This window comes from Phycomyces blakesleeanus (genome assembly GCF_001638985.1).
Source record: "Phycomyces blakesleeanus NRRL 1555(-) unplaced genomic scaffold PHYBLscaffold_8, whole genome shotgun sequence".
In the NCBI taxonomy this organism is placed as follows: Eukaryota; Fungi; Mucoromycota; class Mucoromycetes; order Mucorales; family Phycomycetaceae; genus Phycomyces; species Phycomyces blakesleeanus.
Genome location: NW_017265141.1, coordinates 596,306 through 616,384, shown reverse-complemented (window position 1 = coordinate 616,384; position 20,079 = coordinate 596,306). Strand labels below are relative to the sequence as shown.

General features: G+C 37.9%; 9 protein-coding genes across 9 annotated transcripts; 6 read left to right on the top strand and 3 right to left on the bottom strand.

Annotated features, from left to right (window-relative positions):
- Positions 1-245: 245 nt before the first annotated feature.
- On the bottom strand, positions 246-1,309 carry PHYBLDRAFT_167145 (hypothetical protein; the record flags this gene model as incomplete). The annotated part of the gene is made up of 4 exons (XM_018435570.1): positions 246-274; positions 362-698; positions 753-946; positions 1,291-1,309. 4 exons carry the CDS (start codon positions 1,307-1,309, stop codon positions 246-248), a joined length of 579 nt encoding a protein of 192 aa, XP_018292840.1.
- A 116-nt stretch (positions 1,310-1,425) lies between these two features.
- PHYBLDRAFT_61152 (hypothetical protein) lies at positions 1,426-4,246 on the top strand (the record flags this gene model as incomplete). The annotated part of the gene is made up of 7 exons (XM_018440759.1): positions 1,426-1,504; positions 1,582-1,649; positions 1,711-1,853; positions 1,947-2,562; positions 2,663-2,782; positions 2,876-3,201; positions 3,265-4,246. 7 exons carry the CDS (start codon positions 1,426-1,428, stop codon positions 4,244-4,246), a joined length of 2,334 nt encoding a protein of 777 aa, XP_018292839.1.
- A 1,086-nt stretch (positions 4,247-5,332) lies between these two features.
- Positions 5,333-9,787, top strand: PHYBLDRAFT_186558 (hypothetical protein; the record flags this gene model as incomplete). Its single annotated transcript, XM_018439256.1, has 3 exons — positions 5,333-5,367; positions 6,237-6,748; positions 8,204-9,787. The coding sequence occupies 3 exons, from the start codon at positions 5,333-5,335 to the stop codon at positions 9,613-9,615; spliced, it is 1,959 nt and encodes a 652-aa protein (XP_018292838.1). The 3' UTR covers positions 9,616-9,787.
- Positions 9,788-10,677: 890 nt separating this feature from the next.
- Positions 10,678-11,082, bottom strand: PHYBLDRAFT_167142 (Homeodomain-like DNA binding domain-containing transcription factor; the record flags this gene model as incomplete). The annotated part of the gene is made up of 1 exon (XM_018435569.1): positions 10,678-11,082. One exon carries the CDS (start codon positions 11,080-11,082, stop codon positions 10,678-10,680), a length of 405 nt encoding a protein of 134 aa, XP_018292837.1.
- Positions 11,083-11,720: 638 nt separating this feature from the next.
- PHYBLDRAFT_61155 (hypothetical protein) lies at positions 11,721-12,035 on the top strand (the record flags this gene model as incomplete). Its single annotated transcript, XM_018440760.1, has 1 exon — positions 11,721-12,035. One exon carries the CDS (start codon positions 11,721-11,723, stop codon positions 12,033-12,035), a length of 315 nt encoding a protein of 104 aa, XP_018292836.1.
- Positions 12,036-12,747: 712 nt separating this feature from the next.
- PHYBLDRAFT_93314 (hypothetical protein) lies at positions 12,748-12,954 on the top strand (the record flags this gene model as incomplete). The annotated part of the gene is made up of 1 exon (XM_018443825.1): positions 12,748-12,954. A coding segment is annotated over one exon (207 nt), but the record flags the coding sequence as incomplete, so codon positions are not given.
- A 1,770-nt stretch (positions 12,955-14,724) lies between these two features.
- Positions 14,725-15,443, bottom strand: PHYBLDRAFT_61157 (hypothetical protein; the record flags this gene model as incomplete). Its single annotated transcript, XM_018440761.1, has 3 exons — positions 14,725-14,807; positions 14,973-15,119; positions 15,347-15,443. 3 exons carry the CDS (start codon positions 15,441-15,443, stop codon positions 14,725-14,727), a joined length of 327 nt encoding a protein of 108 aa, XP_018292834.1.
- A 1,416-nt stretch (positions 15,444-16,859) lies between these two features.
- Positions 16,860-18,140, top strand: PHYBLDRAFT_61158 (hypothetical protein; the record flags this gene model as incomplete). Its single annotated transcript, XM_018440762.1, has 6 exons — positions 16,860-16,884; positions 17,081-17,169; positions 17,302-17,338; positions 17,598-17,614; positions 17,686-17,858; positions 17,954-18,140. The coding sequence occupies 6 exons, from the start codon at positions 16,860-16,862 to the stop codon at positions 18,138-18,140; spliced, it is 528 nt and encodes a 175-aa protein (XP_018292833.1).
- Positions 18,141-19,396: 1,256 nt separating this feature from the next.
- On the top strand, positions 19,397-19,901 carry PHYBLDRAFT_61159 (hypothetical protein; the record flags this gene model as incomplete). The annotated part of the gene is made up of 3 exons (XM_018440763.1): positions 19,397-19,519; positions 19,607-19,681; positions 19,788-19,901. 3 exons carry the CDS (start codon positions 19,397-19,399, stop codon positions 19,899-19,901), a joined length of 312 nt encoding a protein of 103 aa, XP_018292832.1.
- Between the last annotated feature and the right edge of the window lie 178 nt (positions 19,902-20,079).

Sequence of the window (20,079 nt, the reverse complement as noted above, 5' to 3'; positions counted from 1 at the left end):
AAGAATCTTTGTATTGTTACTCATAAAATACTTTTGTTATACTGCTACTTTTAATTGGATAGTATAAGCTTTATTGCAGTATGCACATTGATAGTATTGGTCATTTAAATAAAAGCATTCTCTCAATTGGTTCTCATATATATATTCTGATTCATTCACGGTTTTAATTGAGCAAAAAAGTTTTATTTCATAGAAGATTATTATTTAAAAATGTTTTTATTGGTTGTTATAATAGAAATAATATTTTATTCATGAATTGTACTGGCTAAAATTCCTTCAGATTATTACATATTCTCACATTAATTACACAATTTATTGTACCTACCAGATATGAACTTACCAGAGTATTCTCACTTCTTACGCCCTCTCCAGAGCTGGCTAACCCTTGCAATTGATGCCCAGTTTCTGTGGCATCTGGTAAAATCGATTCCATTGTCTCTGAGTATGATGGAATGATTGATACACAGCCTGTTTTTATTCTCTTGAGGAAGCAATGACCAGGCAGGGTTTGTTCCAAGATGCTGAACAGATGGAAGAGCTGCCAGTTGATCACATATGATCTTGGTACATGTGTTAACAATTCTCTTGGTTTCCTCGGTCAATTCTATTCTAAGATTGTCTGTTATCATCTTGTATATATGCTTTAAAGTTATATCGTTGATTTTTGATACAGGTCTTGGAATGATGCCAGTAAGAGTCTCTTATGTTTGACATTAATTGAAAGGACTTTAGTTGTTATAGTATTTGCTTACACTGGTAGAGGTTATAATAGTTCTATCTGGAAATTCCCGATCTTTAAATTCATTGTAAAAACTTGTCATTTGAAGTTGCATCGCATCTTGTTTTTTTTCTAATGCTTCTTGATGGCCTAGCAATGCTTCTTGACCACTCTTTAGGGAAATAAGTGCAGCTTGTATTCCTTGAAGCAACTGAATCACTGTATTGTCTGTATTGTTTCTAATTGTAAAAAAAAATCAGTTACGTGTTTGTTATAGAAAAAGAAAGAAAGAGAAATTTTTTTACCAGAAACTATTATTAGTTTCAAATCTTTAGCTTCAATTTTTTAGCTTCAAATTATTAGTTTCAAATTATTTGTACAAATCTATTGATTACTCCTGAAGAAACATTGATCTAGTAACTTCACTGATGACATACAGATACTTCTTTAAGATCCCGAGCATATATTCAGAATGCATATAACATCACTGTCTTTATATAATTAAGTATAAAGCTATACATTCAGAAAGTAATTAATTCTATTCTTACTTATATAACAAAGTTTTTTTTTACCTACCTCAAACATGTCCATAATTACAAAAGCCCCTTGTTACCAATGCTGTACTTGCAAGTCGACCTTTAATAACAGTCGAACATATAAAAGATGTCTCAAACGATGCATGACAAATAGGGCAGAATTACTTGCTAATGGCAAAGTTTCCCAAACTGTCTCTCTTCCTGATCAAAGCCAGTTTACATCAGCAATGGTTTCTAACTTGGTTTTTGGGTAAGCTTATCAAAAGCAAAAACACAAAACGATAGACAGTATATTAATTAGCTGTATACTTTGATAAACAAACAAAGAAAACATCAACACAAGCAGTAGTGAGAATATGGATATCATTGACAGTACTGAAGATGATGAGTTCATGGTGAGATACATAAATACATATATTATGATAATAATACTTATTGTTGTTTATCTTACTATAGTACAATTTTGGAGAAGAATGCGAGAATGTCATTGACAAAATTGAAGGCACCACACCCTCGCTAGTCTTTGATTTTAGCCAGCCTCTTCCTGTTCCCAGCAACAATGATAAAAAGAATCTCGCGTTCATGCAGTTGATCCAAGAGTTCGGAATTTCTCATCGAGCCCACGAAAAGATTGTAGAGCACCTCAACCAGATCCTTGATTGTTCTATCAATATTACGTACTGAGCATGCAGCCCACACCTTGGAAACAAGCTTCTTGAGCACTTCTTGGGTATCAAAGCAGACAGATACGACATTTGCATCAGAGGTTGTATGCAGTTCAACAATGAGAATGATATTGCATGCATAAAATGCGGTGAAGCAAGATACAAAAATGGCCAAACTAGTGAAAGTGACACCAGGATTCCTGTGAGATTGATCGTACAGCTTCCTTTGGCCAGACAGCTTGCTTTGTGCTTGGCTGATGACAAGACCAGGGCTGAAATGCTCTATCGTCATAACCACCAATCCAGTCAAGACGGGCAGAAAGCAGATGTTTTCGATGGTCATGTATACCAATCCATGAAGCATCTGTTTTCTGGTGAAAATGATATTGCGATTTCGTTGTCCATGGATGGGTTCAACCCACACAATGTACCTGGATCAGTAACCATTGTTCATGCAACTGTCTTGAACTTGAATCCGACGATCAGTTATGAGAAAAACAGGATGATCCAAATAGCAATGCTTCCTGGTTGCACTGGTCCCAGTGACATCTGGTCTTTTCTTGAGCCAATGCTGAGAGATCTCTGTTTGCTCCAGACAGAAGGCATGGAAGTAAAGACACTGATGACAACGATCAGGGCAAAGGTACATGTCCTCATGGCCACTGGCAATATTCCGGCTCTGGCAAGGCTGGCATGCCATGTTGGCCACACGAGTAAGAATGGCTGTCGTATTTGTCATGTAGTGGGCCAAACTCCTAAACATGGCCAGTACTTCCGCATGTTGCCTGGAACCCAGACGCGCTCACTGGAGAGTTTCAGAAACTACAATCTGGCAAGCAGTGAAGACAGAAAGGGGCTCAATGGTCAGTCACCATTAGCCTGAATGGAAACATTCTATTGCCCTTTTTTTCGCATTAGATGAGTTGCATGGTCTGTGCCACTGAATTGGTAAACAGGTATGGGGACTTGTATGTGGAAAGTATGGAATCAAGCATCCTCTATGTCTTTCTCTTGCCACTCAAAGGGAGATTGGTGCTGCAATGGTAGCCGCAAAATCCACAATCCCTATATCGTTGCATGGTGTCTGGAGAGACATGACAAAGAATGCTGGTTTCTTTAGAGCTGTGGATTGCGCAGACTTTTTACTCTTTGTTATCCCCACGTTGGTTACAGAGCATGTCCAAGACTCAGTTGCCCAAAAGGCATTACTTGGTCTGGTTCAAACATGCAATTTACTCATGAGCTGGGAGTTATCAGCAGAGGATCAAACCTTGATAAGAAGGTATGTTTAATGTCATATTTTATTTCATTTTTCATAGTAATTTACTTTTATCTTTTTTCTTAGTAATCTTGTAGAATGGAACTTATTCCTAGAGAGTCTTCTTTCTACAGCAGATATTGACATTGGCGTATTCACAATTAAGCAACACATTATTCAGCATTATTCTCAGATGATTGATCTATATGGTCCACCAAGAGCATATAGCACACAATCCGTAGAAAGAGCCATTGGTGAGTACTCCAGATCCATCAAGAGTAACTCCCAAGTCAATGTCAATGCTGGAAACATCATGATCAGACTGGCACAATCCCAGTGTGTAGCAGAACTGACAACCATTGCAAACACAAAAACTCCACCAGCTAACCTTCTAGTTTACAGTGCATATACCAATGGGTGGCCTGTTACAGAAGGAGGTGATCCTGCCAATGCTGAGTATGAGATTGATTTCTGGGGGCCTTTGAAGAATTTAACAATTTTTGATAGCTTTGAAGATGGATCTCATCTTTCATTGCTTCTTAAAACATTTTATGATTTGAAGGGGAAAGAATGTAGTATGCTTGAGCCTTCCATAAAGACAAGCTGCAAGGCCTATCTTAATGGTTGTGTTATTGACGCTGCATTCAACCAAAGTTCTACAAGAGAGGCATGTCATGTTCATGTGCAGCTACAAGTGGACATGAACTCCAGAAGATCCCGCTCTTACCATCCAGGATATATGCATTTCTTCGGAAAGGTAGTTATATTCTTTCAACATGTACACAACTCGAAGAGATGGCCACTAGCTCTCATAACCATATATAGTGTGCATTTGAAAAACGGATTGCCTATTACATCTGTAGTAAAGTCAAAGACTATAGTGATTCATACTAGTGACATTGTAGAGTTGGTTAGCTTGGTGCCATCAAATGTCAATGGTAGCCATTACATCATTTGGTCAAGCCTTAAACATAGCCCAAAATTGACACTTGGTGTCTTAAGTAATATACAGGATTTTCAGACCCAAATAAGCTTTTTTTGCAAACTTTTGACTTTTGGTGATAATTAAATGGGCAAAGTTGAAGTATTGAAATGATGATATAAGACTGGATTTAAAATGACATTAATTCCTGAGAGTAGATCTTTACCTTGTCATGATTTGGAGTCACAAATGTATTTCTTGCAGCAGTAAAGAATTATTGCAAGCAGGTACATGCATCTGCATAAAAACATTCTTCTTCTTCTATCCATCTGTATCTCTATCCATAGTTCTCTCATATAAATAGCTTCAAATTCTCTTGAATAAACATTATCTTTCACAAGCTCAACTTCTCTATATTTCTCTTTCATATTCAATCTGGTTGCGTAAGCAGTACTATCCCATCTCAAGCTCCATTTACATTACAATCTCTTAGTTAATCTTTCACTCAAACACAACTCAAGCACCTAAAAATAAAGCCACTAATATTGGTAAAATGTCAGGATCCAGAATACCATCTGCCAATAATCAGAACAAAAAGATTGTCAAGAGATCTGGGCACCCACAGCTCACCAGGTCTACACACATTCATGATCTTATTATTGAAAAGAGTGCAAACTATTTGAAGACTCCCACGCAGATTTCCTGAGAGCTTGATATTCCCAGACAGACAGTCTGTGGAATTATAAATAGGTTTAAAAAGACAGGAACAATTGAATATCAGTCATTAGGTGGTGACCTTAGAAATATCATCCAGAACCATCATCAACAATTTATTGTCAACGCTGTCGATGAAAACAACACTATCACCCTAGAGAAATTAAATATTCTACTTTTGGAAGAGTTTGATAACATTCAGAGCATCAGTGTATCCACTCTATACAATTTTCTAAATAATGTTGAAAGAATTACACTGAAGAGGTCGGTTTTGATAGAAGAGAAGAGAAACAATAAAGAGACCTGTTGCAAAAGAAAGGATTTTATATTAAGCCTTCAATCTGAGGGGATTTTGTACAATCATAATTGTATTTTTATTGACAAGACAGGGTTTAATATCAACATAATTAAAGGTCATGCTCGATCAAAAGCTGGCTCACCAGCTTTTGTTAAAACTAAAACCAAGAGAGCAATGAACGTGACGATTCTATTTGCTCTTTCAGCAGAAGACGTTGAATCATGCCATGCAAAGATTGTGAAAGGCGGCACTACAGGTAAGCGCTCAAAAGAGCAATATAAAGCATCTTTTTATCTATGTTTTTTCTATAAAAGTAGCAACTAAACTTAATGTTTTACAAACCCAATCTTTAAAGAGTTTGTCCAGCAATTAGTTGAGAAGCTGGATAATGCAAATGCTGGCCCTTATCACCTGGTCATGGACAATGCCAGGATTCACTATAATCCCTCTCTCTGTAACTGGCTGCAAGAAAGGAACAAGCACACACTCAAGTTTCTGCCTCCGTACTATCCTTTCTTGAATCCTGTTGAGGAATGCTTTTCAAAGTTAAAGAACTTTGTCAAAAATCATCCTTTGAATACTGAAGAAACCTTGCGTGAGAGAATACAGTCTAGTAGCTATCAAATAACTAAGCAGGATTGTGAAAGTTGGGTTAGACATTCAATCTCGTTTCATCAAAAGTGTTTAGACATGGAAATAAATATTTGATTTTTTTTTATTTTTAAATATCACCATTTCGATACTTGAACTTTGCCCATTTAATTTTCACCAAAAGCCAAAAGTTAGCAAAAAAAGCTCATTTGGGTCCGAAAATCTTGTATAATTGTTTTTTTTTTCGTTTTGTAATAAATTTTTCTTTTTTTCAAATTGTCTGAACAAATTTTATCCAAGCAGCAGAAAGTTTAGATATTTTCTTTTCTTTATTTCTGACATCCAATATTTCTCAATTCCAATCTATATTTACCAAAAATGTAAGATATTTAATTAGAATAGACATTTGTCCCTACTGAGATTTAATTTTAAGTGATTCATTTGCTTTTTATCAACCATTTCAAAGAACAAAGATTTTCTTGTTTCAATTTGCATTTTTGGTGATTTTTTGATTATTATATGCCAAAAATGAAGTCACAAATTCAAAAAAGATCACCTTTTTCCCAGTGATATACAGGACCCTCGCCAGGCCCCTCCCGAATGGCTTAACTTTATTTCTAACCATTTCGTGGATTGTGTCACATTGAGTGGTGAAGTCCCTGCCCCAACCTTCCACCGACAACTTTGCTCCTCCTCCATAGATTATGTATTTGCTTCTTCCGACCTTGCCCCGTGCCGTCAGTCCTCTTCTGTGTCCTATATACATCCGAATTGGTCCGATCATTGTCTAGTAGCCACTACTTTTAAGTTTACCGCCAACCATACAACAGGAAAGGGAATGTGGCGCGCCAACCCTCGTCTTGCCCGCAACCACACTTTTTGCACTGAATTTGACGCCTATATTTCTATCTCCGTATTTCTACTTTCTCCCTATATGTCCCCACAAGACCAATGGGATAGATTAAAACATATGCTTACAAAATTCATTAAGTCCTTTACTAGGCGCCGCACACAAACACTCACTACACTGGAGGCCAGACTTCAAAGTAAACGTGACAAGTTAATCCACAAGTTCAGACAACAACCCGCCCAAAACTTCCAATTGCCCATTATTGAAAGACAGTTGCAACAAGTCCAGCTGGAGAGAGTGGAAATTCTTGCCCTGCGTGCAGGCAAACATTGGCGAGAGAATGGAGAGATCTCCGCAGGATACCTCAAGCGAACAGTTGCAGAACGCCAAGCCCGAAAGAACATTACCAAACTACGCCATCCCATCACTGACCACTTACACACTGAGCCTGATGGCATGACTGAAGCTGCCGCTTCTTTCTACGAAGGCCTGTATACACCTGAACCAATAGATCAACTAGCCATAGACGATTTACTTCGCCACCTTCCCAACGATCTCTGCCTCTCTGATACCGTATGTTCCTCTCTGACTGCTGAACTTTGCATCGAAGACATACGAGAAGGCGTGTCTCGCTCTCCACGAACAAGTAGCCCAGGACCGGACGGCCTCCCTTATGAGATCCTCCAACTCATTTTTCATCACCATTCTTGCTCCCAGTTGCTGACACAAGTGTACAATGATGCTCTTAGTAGTGGCCAATTCCCTTCATCCTGGCAAACAACATGTGTTTCTCTGTTGCCCAAGAAAGGCGATCTCTCATCCCTGAAGAATTGGCGACCGATTGCTCTGATCAACGCCGATGCCAAGATTTTCACTCGGCTTCTCAACGCTCGAATGGTCAAAGCTGCTGGAGTGCTTGTATCTCCGTATCAAACAGGATTTGTCCGTGGTCGCTTCATTGCTGATAACGGTATACTTACGAAGCTGGTTATGGATCATGCCAATTCTACTGGTCACTCTGGAATCGGTCTTCTCTTGGATCAGGAAAAGGCTTACGATCGGGTTCACCCTGACTATCTTCAACAAGTTCTTGTTAAATTCGGTTTTCCTCCTTCAATTATAACCTGCACCACTAATCTTTTCTTCTCTTCCGACCTTAAGATTAATGTGAACGGTTTTCTCTCTCGTCCTCTTTGTCAAGCACGTGGACTCAGACAGGGTGACCCCATGTCCCCTGTTCTGTTTAACCTGGCCTTTGAACCACTTTTGCGCCGACTCATACACGACCCTCAGTTTCCTGGATTTGAGATCCAAAGTACGCCTGAACATCCCGCACCTCCACCCATAAAGCTACTCGCTTATGCCGACGATCTTCTGGTTTTCCTCCCGCAGATCCAGGACATGTCCCGATTGCAGCACCACCTCGCCACCTATGCCTCTGCTTCCAACGCACGCATCAACCTTCACAAGACCCAAGCTTTCTCTCTGTCAGGCAGACCTCATCCTCACTGGGCGGACACCCTTCACAGCTTGCAGATTGTCGATTGGCATGATAGTCGCTCTCCAGAACCTCTCCGCTACCTTGGCTTTCCGATCATCTCCTCCCTCACCCAACGCAACTCCTTCTGCTCACAAATCTTGTCTAAGATAGAGCGAGCTTCACATATCCACCTCTCCCGCGCCTTGTCCTTCCGTGGCCGTGCTACTGTCCTAAACTCTCTTATATTGTCAAAGCTCTGGCACGTTCTTCGTGTTGTATCTGTTCCCGGCACATTCTTTACAAAAGTTCGCTCTCTCATGGGTCGCTTTCTTCAGCATCGAAGCTTCCCACCGATTAGACTTGACACTCTATGTCTCCCCACAAAAATGGGCGGTTTAGGGGTTTTGAATCCAAAACTGCAACAAGGTGCCCTTCAGCTCCGTTGGCTTCGACCTCTATTCCAATCCACTTCGTCTCCTTCTGGTCTGGTGTTGCCTTGGCTGCTATATCTTCTTCGGCATTATCTACCTGATGTCCATCCCCATCTTCCTTTCATTTTTCCTGACCTCAGACACCCTCGATTCCGAACTTATACCAGTCCTTTCTTTAACCTTTTTGCTGCCTGCGATCTCTTGCCTCACGATTTTGACTCTACTGTGATAAATCTACCGACTTGTCTGGACATTCCTCTCGCCTCTGCAGTTGTGGTTCCACATGGTCTCCCTGCTTTTCCTGCTTCTTGGCGTCACCTCCGGATCCGGGATGCCTACGAGATCAACACCACTTTGGATATCCTTTCTCGCCGCTTACCTTCTTCCTTTCCTCGTTCACCACGCATCCTCCGCAAAGTCCTTCAGCGGGTGGATGATCACTCTCTTTTCCTTCACGCATTCGTCATTCGCGCTTGCCTGCCTCAAAGTATCTTGACCGAACAATTCCCTGACTTGATGGCTCGCACGGGCACTGAGGTTGACCCTTCCACACTCCTGTCGGCCCTCTCTCCTACCTTTCCTTGGAAACGCTTGTCTACACGCCAATTCCGTTCCTCCTGTGAAGTCGTCACTTCTTCTATCGAGGATGTACCGCACAACATACGAGACATCAAATGGCGTCAATTCTGGTCTTTTATCCTTCCGTATGCCTCTCGCAACATTTGGTTCCGGCTGCTTCACCACAAGATCTCATGTCAATCCGTGCTGCATAACCGTATTCCCACCTCATTTCCCTCCCCTAATTGTTCGCTGTGTGGAACTGAAATTGACTCTCAAGACCATTTTCTCTACGCATGCCCACTCAAGCTTCCTCTCTGGCACACACTCTGGCTCGCGCATTTCGGCTTTTCCCCCCAATCCTCTGACATTCACAATGCGCTATACAAGTTTTCCTTCCCTCTCCCCCTTGATCCCACTTCACATCCTGCCTCAATCCTTGGCTCTGTTCTTTTAGCCTTGTGGAGACATCACTGGGCTTTCATATTCGATCAATCACCTTTCGTTGCCGCTAATGCCACTACCACTGCCAATTCCCTGCTTTCCCGTTTACAATCCGAAAAACACCTTGATCAACGCCCTTTTTCTGTCTAAGTTCATCGCGTTTCTTCGTTTCCACATTTTTTTTTACATTACATTTACAACTTAAAACACAAAATCCCCAAAAACATTTAAATAATAGAAAAACCAAAAACAAGTTGTGGCGCCTCTTAAACCTTTTGGACAAGAGTCCCACCAATAAACCAGAGCTCCGCTCCATACAAACAAAAAACAGTGATATACAGGATTTTCATATCAAATTCGCCATATGGGACAAAAATTTAGATGCAACCACAGAAAAAAAATCGTCACAAATACACCATCAAATTCGCCAAAAATACAGTATCAAATTCGCTACATGCAGTATTGAAATAGCCATGGATGCAAATTAAAAAAAAACATTTATTATAGATTTTTCTTCATATTGATACATCTACTGTGGGATGAGATGCTGTGTCTCACCCAACCTTTGCAATCTTGCTTGGTTATTGTGTTGCTTCCATCTTTGATTCTTTCTACAAGCATTTCCTGGCCATCCAGAGGGTGTTTTTTAACAAAAATTTTTAATTTTGAAAAACACTCCTCTACTGAGTTAAGGAAAGGAGAATAAGGAGGAAGAAACTTTAGCTTGTGGGTGTTTCTTTGCTCCAACCACTCTCTAAGACCAGGGTTGAAGTGGATTCTTGCATTATTCAAAACAAGATGATATGGTCTAGCATTGACCGCATCCAACTTTTCAACCAACTGTTGAACAAATTCTTTGAAAATTGGGCCTGTAAATTAGTGTTAGTAAAATGATGAAGATACTCATAAGCATGTATATAAGATATACAGCAAAGCAATACTTGTGCTAGAAATTTTTACCAGTTGTTCCACCTTCCACTATCTTTGCATGACACGATTCAACTCCCTCAGATGACAAAGCAAAAAGAATTGTCACATTTTTGGCTCTTTTGGACTTTGTTGGCACAAGAGCACACTCTCCTGCCTTTGCTCTGGCACGTCCCTTGATCAAGTTAAAATTAAAGCTGGCCTCATTGATAAAAATACAGTTTTGACTGTACAAGATTTCTTCCGGCTACAGACTTAAGATAAAGTTGTGTCTTTTTATAAGAGTCACTTCGTCGTTCTTCTTCTCCTCAATTGGTGTTGCTCTTTTGAGAGTGATTCTCTCAATGTAGCAGAGGTGATTACACAGGGTGAGATACTTATTTTCTCTAGGTCATCGAAGTGATTTACTAGCTCTTGCTGTAGCTCTGCTAGAGTGATAGTATTGTTGCTATCAATCATATCCAGAATAAACTGTTTGTGATGATCTTTGATGATTGTTCTAAAATCACCACCCAGAGACTTGTACTCCACACTTCCAGTTCTCTCAAATCTTCCAATTATTGAGTTCATGGTCGAATGCAGAATGTTGAGCTCCTTGGCAATTTCTGATGGAGCTTTCAACTGGTTCTTGCTCTTTTCAATTATCAGATGGCGGATGTAAGTTGAATGAGTGGCATCACTGTATTTCATCCCCTTTCTGGATTTTGTATGCAGGACTGGAGTTCTTTCTGTATCAGATATTGTAAGCTTTTTGAGGGATAGGTGTAGAGTTGGTTTTTGAATATAAAAAGAAAAAAGATATGAAGGTTGTACAGATTTTTATTTATGCTTCTTGTATGTCTTTTATATTAGTAAAACATATACTATTCACTGTAAATTACGTAAGGCATGAAGAGAATAATATACTTTACACATCTTTTTATTCGTTTGAATTTTCAATTGTAAATCAAATCAAATTAACAAACTTGCATATCATAAATTTGCATTCATGGCTATTTCAATACTGCATGTGGCGAATTTGATACTGTATTTTTGACGAATTTGATAGTGTATTTGTGGCGATTTTTTTTTGCGGTTGTGTCTAAATTTTTGTCCCATACAGCGAATTTGATATGAAAATCCTGTAAGAATTAATCCTTAGGGACCAGATATAATTATTTGATACCGGACAGCAAGTCACAATTTGTGGTCTGGTAAAATCAAAACGTTTCCCATCAAAAAGGTAGTGCCCCATCCTGAAAATGTCGTCCCCCTAATATTAGCGTTTTTAAAAAAGACAAGGCAAATGGAAGCCTACCAAGTACCAGCAAGACAATACCAAAGTTCCTATGCTTGTGTTTGGAAGCGGGATGTTTAGTAAAGATGGTGTCAAATTAAGAGGGCATAGATGTGGTGTTGTCGGCAAACTGTATAAGGTGTTAAAGAAACAAGAGACTGAAGGTCAGTTGATTGTTATTACAATCAGCGAATTTAAAGCCTCAAAAACATGTAGCCTCTGTTTCTTTGGTGACAAGAAGATTATAAAACAAAATCGTTTAAAGGTGTTGCCGTTGTATCTGGAAAATAACAACATGATATCGATTTCCAAGTCAATTTGGTCAGGAGAAGGAAGACCAGATGTCTTTATACCAAAGAAAAAATAATCGCCGTATCAAACACGGTTATCCTTTCTTTTTTTTTGGGATTTAGATGGTTACAGGTAGAGAAGTCTTATATTTATTTCCAAATTATCTGAAAACCAACTCTTTTTTGTCTCAATTTTATTTTCTCTTTGTCTAAAAAAGGTAACCAAAATGGCTAGAGATTAATTTTGATTCGTCTAAACCATTTTCTAATTTGTTTCAATGTCAAGTAGAAATACTGAGTGGGTACCTTACTCTTCCGTGTAACCTTTTCTTTCCACTTTCACTTCTACCTCCTCCTCCTCCTCCTCTTCCTCTTTCTCCTTTTTTTTTAAAAAAAAATTCTTCATGTCCCACATTAATGCCAAAAAACAAGAAGAGCTGTGTGTCCAGTGAGTTGGAAAGTTCCTGCAATCAAACAAAGCAAGACTAGGAACTCACATAATTTCAAATTTATTTTAGAAAAGTGAAAGATCTACTTGCATTACCCGAGAACAAGAAGTGTTTCGATTGTCCGACCAGAGTAAAAAAAAAAAAGCAGAGAAATGATCATTGATTGCCATCATCCATTGATTTCATGTCTTACTTCTTCTTTTTTTATTAGAGCCCTTTTTTTGTCAATGTCAGTATACAGACATTCGTTTGCACACGATGTTCAGGTTTAGTGTAGGTGAATGATCTACATTAAATAAATATAATGAGCCAAAAAAAAAGCATAAACAAATCTCATAAAGTTTTAAGTCGCGAGGTGGGGCATCGTGTTAAGTCTATATCGGCAAGCAAGTTTTCCGGACCAGAGATCTTGTCTCTTCAACAAGGAGGAAATGGGATAGCCCAGAGGATTTGGCTCAGCAAGTATAAAATGACTGATTCACCAGAAGCCGAATCTGATAACGATGTTCGACTATTTATGCGTCAAAAGTATTATGAGCAAAAATGGCTTGATCCATTGCTGCTAAAGGAACACGTAGAGCATGTTACTGGATTAGTTAAATCCATGTTTACAGAGGTTAGAGTATTGATACTAGATTATAGAGCACGTATTTATCATTATCATTATTATTATTATGAAGGAGGGTCAGAGAAGGGCACGAATTAGCTCACCTCCACTACCACGTTCTTCCACAGATCTGTTTAATGGAAAAGGGCTCGGAATTCAGTCTATTCAAAGCCCTCCTCTTAACAGCGATCATATCAAGAGCCCTACTTCAACTAGTCATCAACAATCAGGAAGCCCCTTGACAATTAATCCTATCCAACCTTACTCTCACCAGCCATATTCCGTTCAACAAAGCTCTCCTGTAGAGCCATCATCTGGCCAGTCATTTATTCGCCCGGCAATCATGAGTCCATCCAAGTCTTGGATGGACGACAACTTGCCGATTGGCTTGACGCCAGTCGGGCAGAGCCTCCGGAATGCATTAAAACCGTTAAAAACACAAACCGAGGATATATTTTCTGATGAGGTATACGTAGTTTACATTTTATTGTTCAGTTAATATATTTACGCAACACATACATGCATCCACGCATACGCGCACACATATATATACGTACGTACGTATTTAAAAAGGGTATATAACTATTTGTAGGCTGCACATACCAGTCCTCTTCCTTCTGGTGGTAATATTCATAAGAGTTTTGTATATTAGAACTATCATTAACTATATGATGTATAGCAAAACGTCTTTCACTCTCTTCACCAACTCCGTTATCACCAAGCACTACGACAAATAAATTTCTGTCCGAATTAGAAGGACTCGAGTCACACCAACATAACAAACCCACGTACAATGGTGGATTCCTTGTACCCAGTTCCCCAGGTGGAAATAATGGAACTCCCGTCGCATCTAACTTTGCCTTACCTTTAACGTACTCTGCAAAAAGTAAATGAAAAGAATGGGAATAAATAATCGATTACAAAGACATGATTGTACTCATTTAATACATTATTGACATATTAGGTACCCAAGAAAGGGATTCTATGAGGTCCAACAGTGTAGATCTCGATCCCTATGCCGCTTTACGTGGACTGTCAATCAGTAGTACAAAACAGACATCGACTCACCCAAAGACTCTAAATGAAAGGCAACGACCGCAATCCTATCAATTCGGAAGCTCAGATTCATATGGATCATTGCATGGTAAATGGGTTCAATTGTGTTTTTTTTTCTTTAAAGAAAAAGAACCCAATAATGGTCCAATCATCTAATCACTCCTAACGTTACATTGTTTGTTTCTGATTCTTATCTCTTTATCTCTTTCCAGCTCCAGAATCAAGCAAGTCTTCTAATCTTTTTGGTGACTTTGATCCTTTGGCACAGTTTAAAAAATAGAAAGCATAGGTTAAGATGAAATAATTATAAAGAAAAAGGTACAAGCAAATCTGTCTTCATATCCATGCTATGGTGCTTTCAAAATCTTAGCTAGTTTCTTTTTTTTATTTGTTGAACTTTTGGTACAAATAAGGATTGATAGTATTCTATACTGTCGTTAAGTATAATTCGAGTATTTTCTTTGTTTAGATAAATAATAAACAGCATATAGTACTTTCTTCTTGGAAGACTTGGATAATTAACTTGTGTATTCAAGCAGACTTGGTGTGTATGGACTGAAATGATTAGTCAAAGGTGAAACAAGGATCAAAAATTCAAGCTGTATGTATTGCTGGATTAAACTTTTTTTTCCAAATAAAAATATTAAAAGATTCTTATTGGCTAGAATTATTCTCTTGAGAATTGCATTGAGAGGATCGTGTTTTTGATGGAAGGGATGTGCCATAGTACACATCATCTAGAAAATTGTCAATATTATATTTATGGCTGATGGAAGATATAATATTATGAGCACTTAATTTTATCTGACCTACATTAGAACTAAGATCAATCCTTTTTTTTTTCTTTAGAAATAAGATACAGGTCTGCACAGGTGTTATTTATTTCGAGATTACTGGCTTACATTTTCTGTTTTGACCATTTCTTTTGATGTGTAAGAAATCCAATAGACATGGAAAATAATAGGGGTATTCAGGTAAAAATGTTTTCATTTTTGGGCTATTCAAGGTCTTGTGCGCTTTGACTTTTAGACTCCCCGATGAGAGCTGTGCTATAATTGAGAAGAAATAAAAGCCAACACCCTAAATATAAAGAAAATTATTTGACAAGGTATGACAAGAGATTGGGCAGCAGAAATTAAGAGATCATGGAATATACCCCTATTGTGTGGGAGAAACAATGCCTTTAATAAAGATTAGACAAAGATATACCATACAACTGGTAAAAATCAGTCGTACTAGGCACAGTTTTGGGAGGACACAAATTGTAGGCATTGACGGGAGACTGAGGAAAATTCGAGCATAAGAAGAGTATGAATATCACGGGAGACCGGTTCTCTAGGTAGTTTTGTGCTTCGAAGAGCACTAGTTTGCATTTTAAGATAATATTCTGCCACAAGGTCGAGAATGCTTTGAATATGAACTTTTTCTTCCGGAAGTTTATAGGATGACAAGCAATAGGATTGTGTACAAGATAATTAGGAGGATCTGAAGAGATGGCTGATAGCGTGATCGATTAGATGATCATCTAAAAAGGAGCAATATTTTGCAAGAACCAAGGTTTTTGGATGAAAGAGATAATAACTGGGTATATAAGAAACATGCAGATTAAATTGGCAAACTTTCATTCGATGTAGATTCTTTTTAGTCAATAGTTCACTAAGTTGAACCTCTGCTTGTCCGCATTTACGGATATAATTAAAGGAAGAGAGTTTATCAGAAAACTAAATATTTCTAAAAGATGATATGAGAGCTATGTATATAATTGGAATAGCTGTCTTTTGATTAGCTGGCTTGATGATAGTCTGATTAATATCTTTTCAATATATTGAGCTGTATAGAATAAAGGATTTTAAGAGAGGTTTCTTGTTTTTCGATTTAAGTAGCCTAGGGAAATCTTTGGGCTTTTGGAAATAAAAGAAAAACGACTGGAAGTATAAGAATTATAAGAAGTATAACTTAATAGAAATACACATATATTATATACTGCAATACTGGTAATAGTATTACGGCTTCATATTATTGGGCCATTGTGCTCGACATTAGAGCTAGTGTATAAAATATACCACAAAATGTATACATGTGAGTTTGTTGGTTACTACAACAGCTTTACTTTCCTCTGTGTTTCTGATTACTTATAGTCGTATTCCAATAGTTTTTTATTGTTTCTTAAATGTGCATGTAACGTTGGTACTGATTCCCTCACACCATTTCTATCTTGACTTATAGGGCTAACTATTATATATTAGTAGAGCATCCACCGCGGTTTGCCTAGTTAGAATATTAAGGTTAAACAAAAAAGAAACAAATTCAAATGGGATAATTTAAACCATGCACAGCAGTTTATCTAAACCTGGAGTGACATTTTTTTTCATTGCTTAAATATTTAAGTGGAATGGTAAATTTATATATTCGTTAAATAATTGTCTATAAGAATCGGTTAAAACATTGATTTAACCAAATCGCTATGGATACTACTAAAAGATATTTTAGATATTGATATAATTTGTCCAATAAAGATAGTATTTCATTTCTTAGTGAGCCAAGAAACTATACAGTGAGAAATATTATATGTACATAGGGCTCAGGAAGCATAAAAAAAAGAGAGAGAAAGAAAGAATTTTCGCCAAAGAAATTAACATAATTATATTAGATATACAAATATCTCTACCTACCTTCAGCGTTTCATATATTCTTTGAGGTATCTTCAAAGAGCAATGGGATTATATGGTTCTCCTACAACAGAATGCTACTTTACTTTATACCAAGAGACACGAAGAGCTAGAAAATAAATGGCTAACGTTCTGATCAACGGTGGTAAGAGCATATATTAAGTTTAGGAGAGAGAGAGAGAGAAAGAGAGAGAGAGAGAAATAAATTACAGGAAAATGAAAACAAAGAGCACACAGTTAAAGAAGATATAATTAGTTTGATTGCCATACCCAATTGGTCTTTATTTTTAGGAGGTAACAAATATTGGAAGCCATCAAACGTGTTTCATGATATGGACAAGCTACCCAACATGTCATTTGGAATTTAAATGTTTGGGAAAGTGTTCACCGAGATTCACAGTTTACTAGTCGGTCTTACAGCTGTACTTTGGTAATAGTTCAAATATAGACAGATGTCTGGCGATATGTTACTCGTTCCTGTTGATAAATATTGGATGTCCAAAGTACTAGAAGTTAAACTAATTTTATTTTATGATTGAATCTAATGATTTTATAAATACAGACTTGGCATTCGCGCAACGAGATGGCTTTTACTGAAAGTTAAATCGGTTCAAAGAGTGTTATCGCTTGCAAAAGTTGCGGAATGATATTGAAACAGAATGTCGATCCCTTAAAGAATGTTTTTAAATTACAAATGATACTATCAGTACCCATAGTCGTCCTAAAGAACTTTGCGCAACCAAGCAACAATTGTATTTAATATACATCGTTGTCTTTAGCTTATTTTTTTCATCCAAAATTATTTAGCTTTATATATTTTGCTTTTACAAAACTTGTTGCAAGCTTAGATTTATTTAGGCAAAGTCTCTGAAGTGGTAAATTAAGAGAAGTTACACTATTTTTTTTGATAGTTATGTTTGTTATATAATGTATTTTTTTTGGCGAGTTTCTTGCATTTTTGTATTTGTGTGTGTTATTGGTAATATGGCGTTGTTATGCAAAAGACGAGTTCATAGAATCTAGAGAAAGCTCAGAGCAGAGGCGAGAAACGGATTTATGGGCAGTACTGAGAGCGGAAGGTGGTTGTAAAGGAATAGAGAAAAAGTGGAAATCTCGGTGGTAAATCCCAAATGAGAACAATGATTAACCCAAAGACTGAAGAAGTAGGGATATTAGGGTCTAGTGTCTGATGGAAGACAGTGTAAAGTGCAAAGTGAGAAAGGTCGAGGAACATCGACAAAGAATTCTGACCAAATTCCGATCCAGATTACCGATCTCAGAGTACATCCAAAGAATAAGTGCGCTTGTAACTCGATAGATCGATGGAAAATATTGCAGAGGTGTGGATACACAGTTGGAAACATGATGCAGTGTATAAGTGTAGAACAAGAGATCTTGTAGTATAAGCCTCAAAATCAAACGTTATGGGTCCTGTGGGCTAAGAAGAGGGTGTGTTTGAAGAGCATGGATATGTTGATGAGAGCAGGCTTAACTGGTAAGATCGTGTGGATAATCATGACCATGGTCGGTTGAGGACCAAAGCGGATAAAACATGAGTCAAGCCAACGGGGGATCAATCTCAAAAAATCATATCCAGCTAATCGTGTTTTGGGGATTGAAGTAGAAGTAAATGCTTGTAAAAAAGACGAGGGGTTACAGTTATGACAAGCCAGTGATTGTGTGTGTTTATAAGTGAGTAGACCAGTATGGCAAGGGCGAGCCCGGAAGTAAAGAGAAAAAAGCGTGTGTGTTTGTGAAGAAATATTCGGACATGGGAAGCTGCGGGATACATGATGAGGTGAGTGTGGGGACAAGACAACTGACCAGGGTCGGAAATAAAAACAAGCAAATCATCGGCATATTCAAGGAGTTTAATCAGTGGCAAAAGGGTAAGACCAACGGGGAAGAAAAGCCAAAATGCTATGAAATAATGGCCGTAGTAATGGCTTTCATTCCAGCTTGAAAATAAAAAAACGGAAAAGGGATAATGCCTTTGTGAAATACTCGAGTTTGAGGTAGAGAACGCGAGAGGAGACCATTCACTTTGATTTACAATTAAGTGGAGAAGAAACGATGATATATCAAAGTTGGGGTTTATGAGTAGTTCAACACCAGTTGAGTGTTATTTTGCTGTTTGTGCCATGACTAGCCTGGATAGTATCGTCGTCTGTTATGAAACGATCCTTAAAAGCTCTTTCTGGTATAAGGTTCCAAAAAATGTGACAGTGGGAATCATGTATACATTCAACAAATGAGTAAAGTTTTTGGCATAGGTGTTGATTAAAGCGATAGGACTCCAGTTAATCAGAGAGTCAGGATCGCCACAGACAGGATGAGGCAGAATCAGACAAAGGATCTTGCAAGGCAGACCATCGGTATCTGTACTGCTGGAGGTTGGAGTTCGAGAAGCATTGGATAGATTTATAGAGGTGCAAAATATTCTACAAAATGATCTTTATTTGTAAAAACTAGGGAAGTGGATTTGTCTCAATTTTATTTTTTATTTTCGTCTAAAACCGCATTCTTATTGGTCTAAAAAAATCATAATTTGTCTCGATCTCAAGTTTAAATATTCTATACACACGCAACTCAAAAAAACAACAACAACAATAAATAAATAAATAATAAAATAGAGTTATTTTGTTCCTATTTAAACCATGAATGTCGCTCGTCAAGTTTTGTCAACAATCACCCCAAAACCCTCCGTCTTTTCCAAAGGAGGACACAATCTCTATGAGACCTTGAGCGTTCTCCCTAATTATGGCGTTGGTAGCCGAGTGGTGAGTTTTTGAGACGTACTTGTAACATTCAAGCATTTATGAATTGTCATTATTATTATTATTTTCTTATTTGGTTGATAATTTCAGGTACCAAACAAGTTTCTCAACAACCCCACATTAAACGACAGTTATTATGAGGTTACAAAGGTTCACTTAAAGCCTGTAAGTAATTATGATCCAAAATGGTGCAACTTTTTTTTTCTTTTTTTTTTAGTTTGTACATGTGTATATGTATAGATTTGATGCTGAAATGTATGGGGTTTATTAGGGATTAGCACATGGCCGTGCTTGGGGCGTTCAGGTTCTCAAGGGTCGTACTATGGCTGATGGAAAACCTGTGGAGATTAGAGGTGGACTCAAGTTCAAGTGGACTCAAGCATAAAAAAAAACAAGAAATGGAGGGGAGAGTATGAATGAGCCAATAAAAAAGACAGTCCCTTACAGGTCTTCCCTATGTACTTGTCATGTGGATTTCATTTTAGAATAGATACACACAAATACATATACATATATATTATATAAATAAATACACAGATTACAAATTCTATTTTATTTGTCTT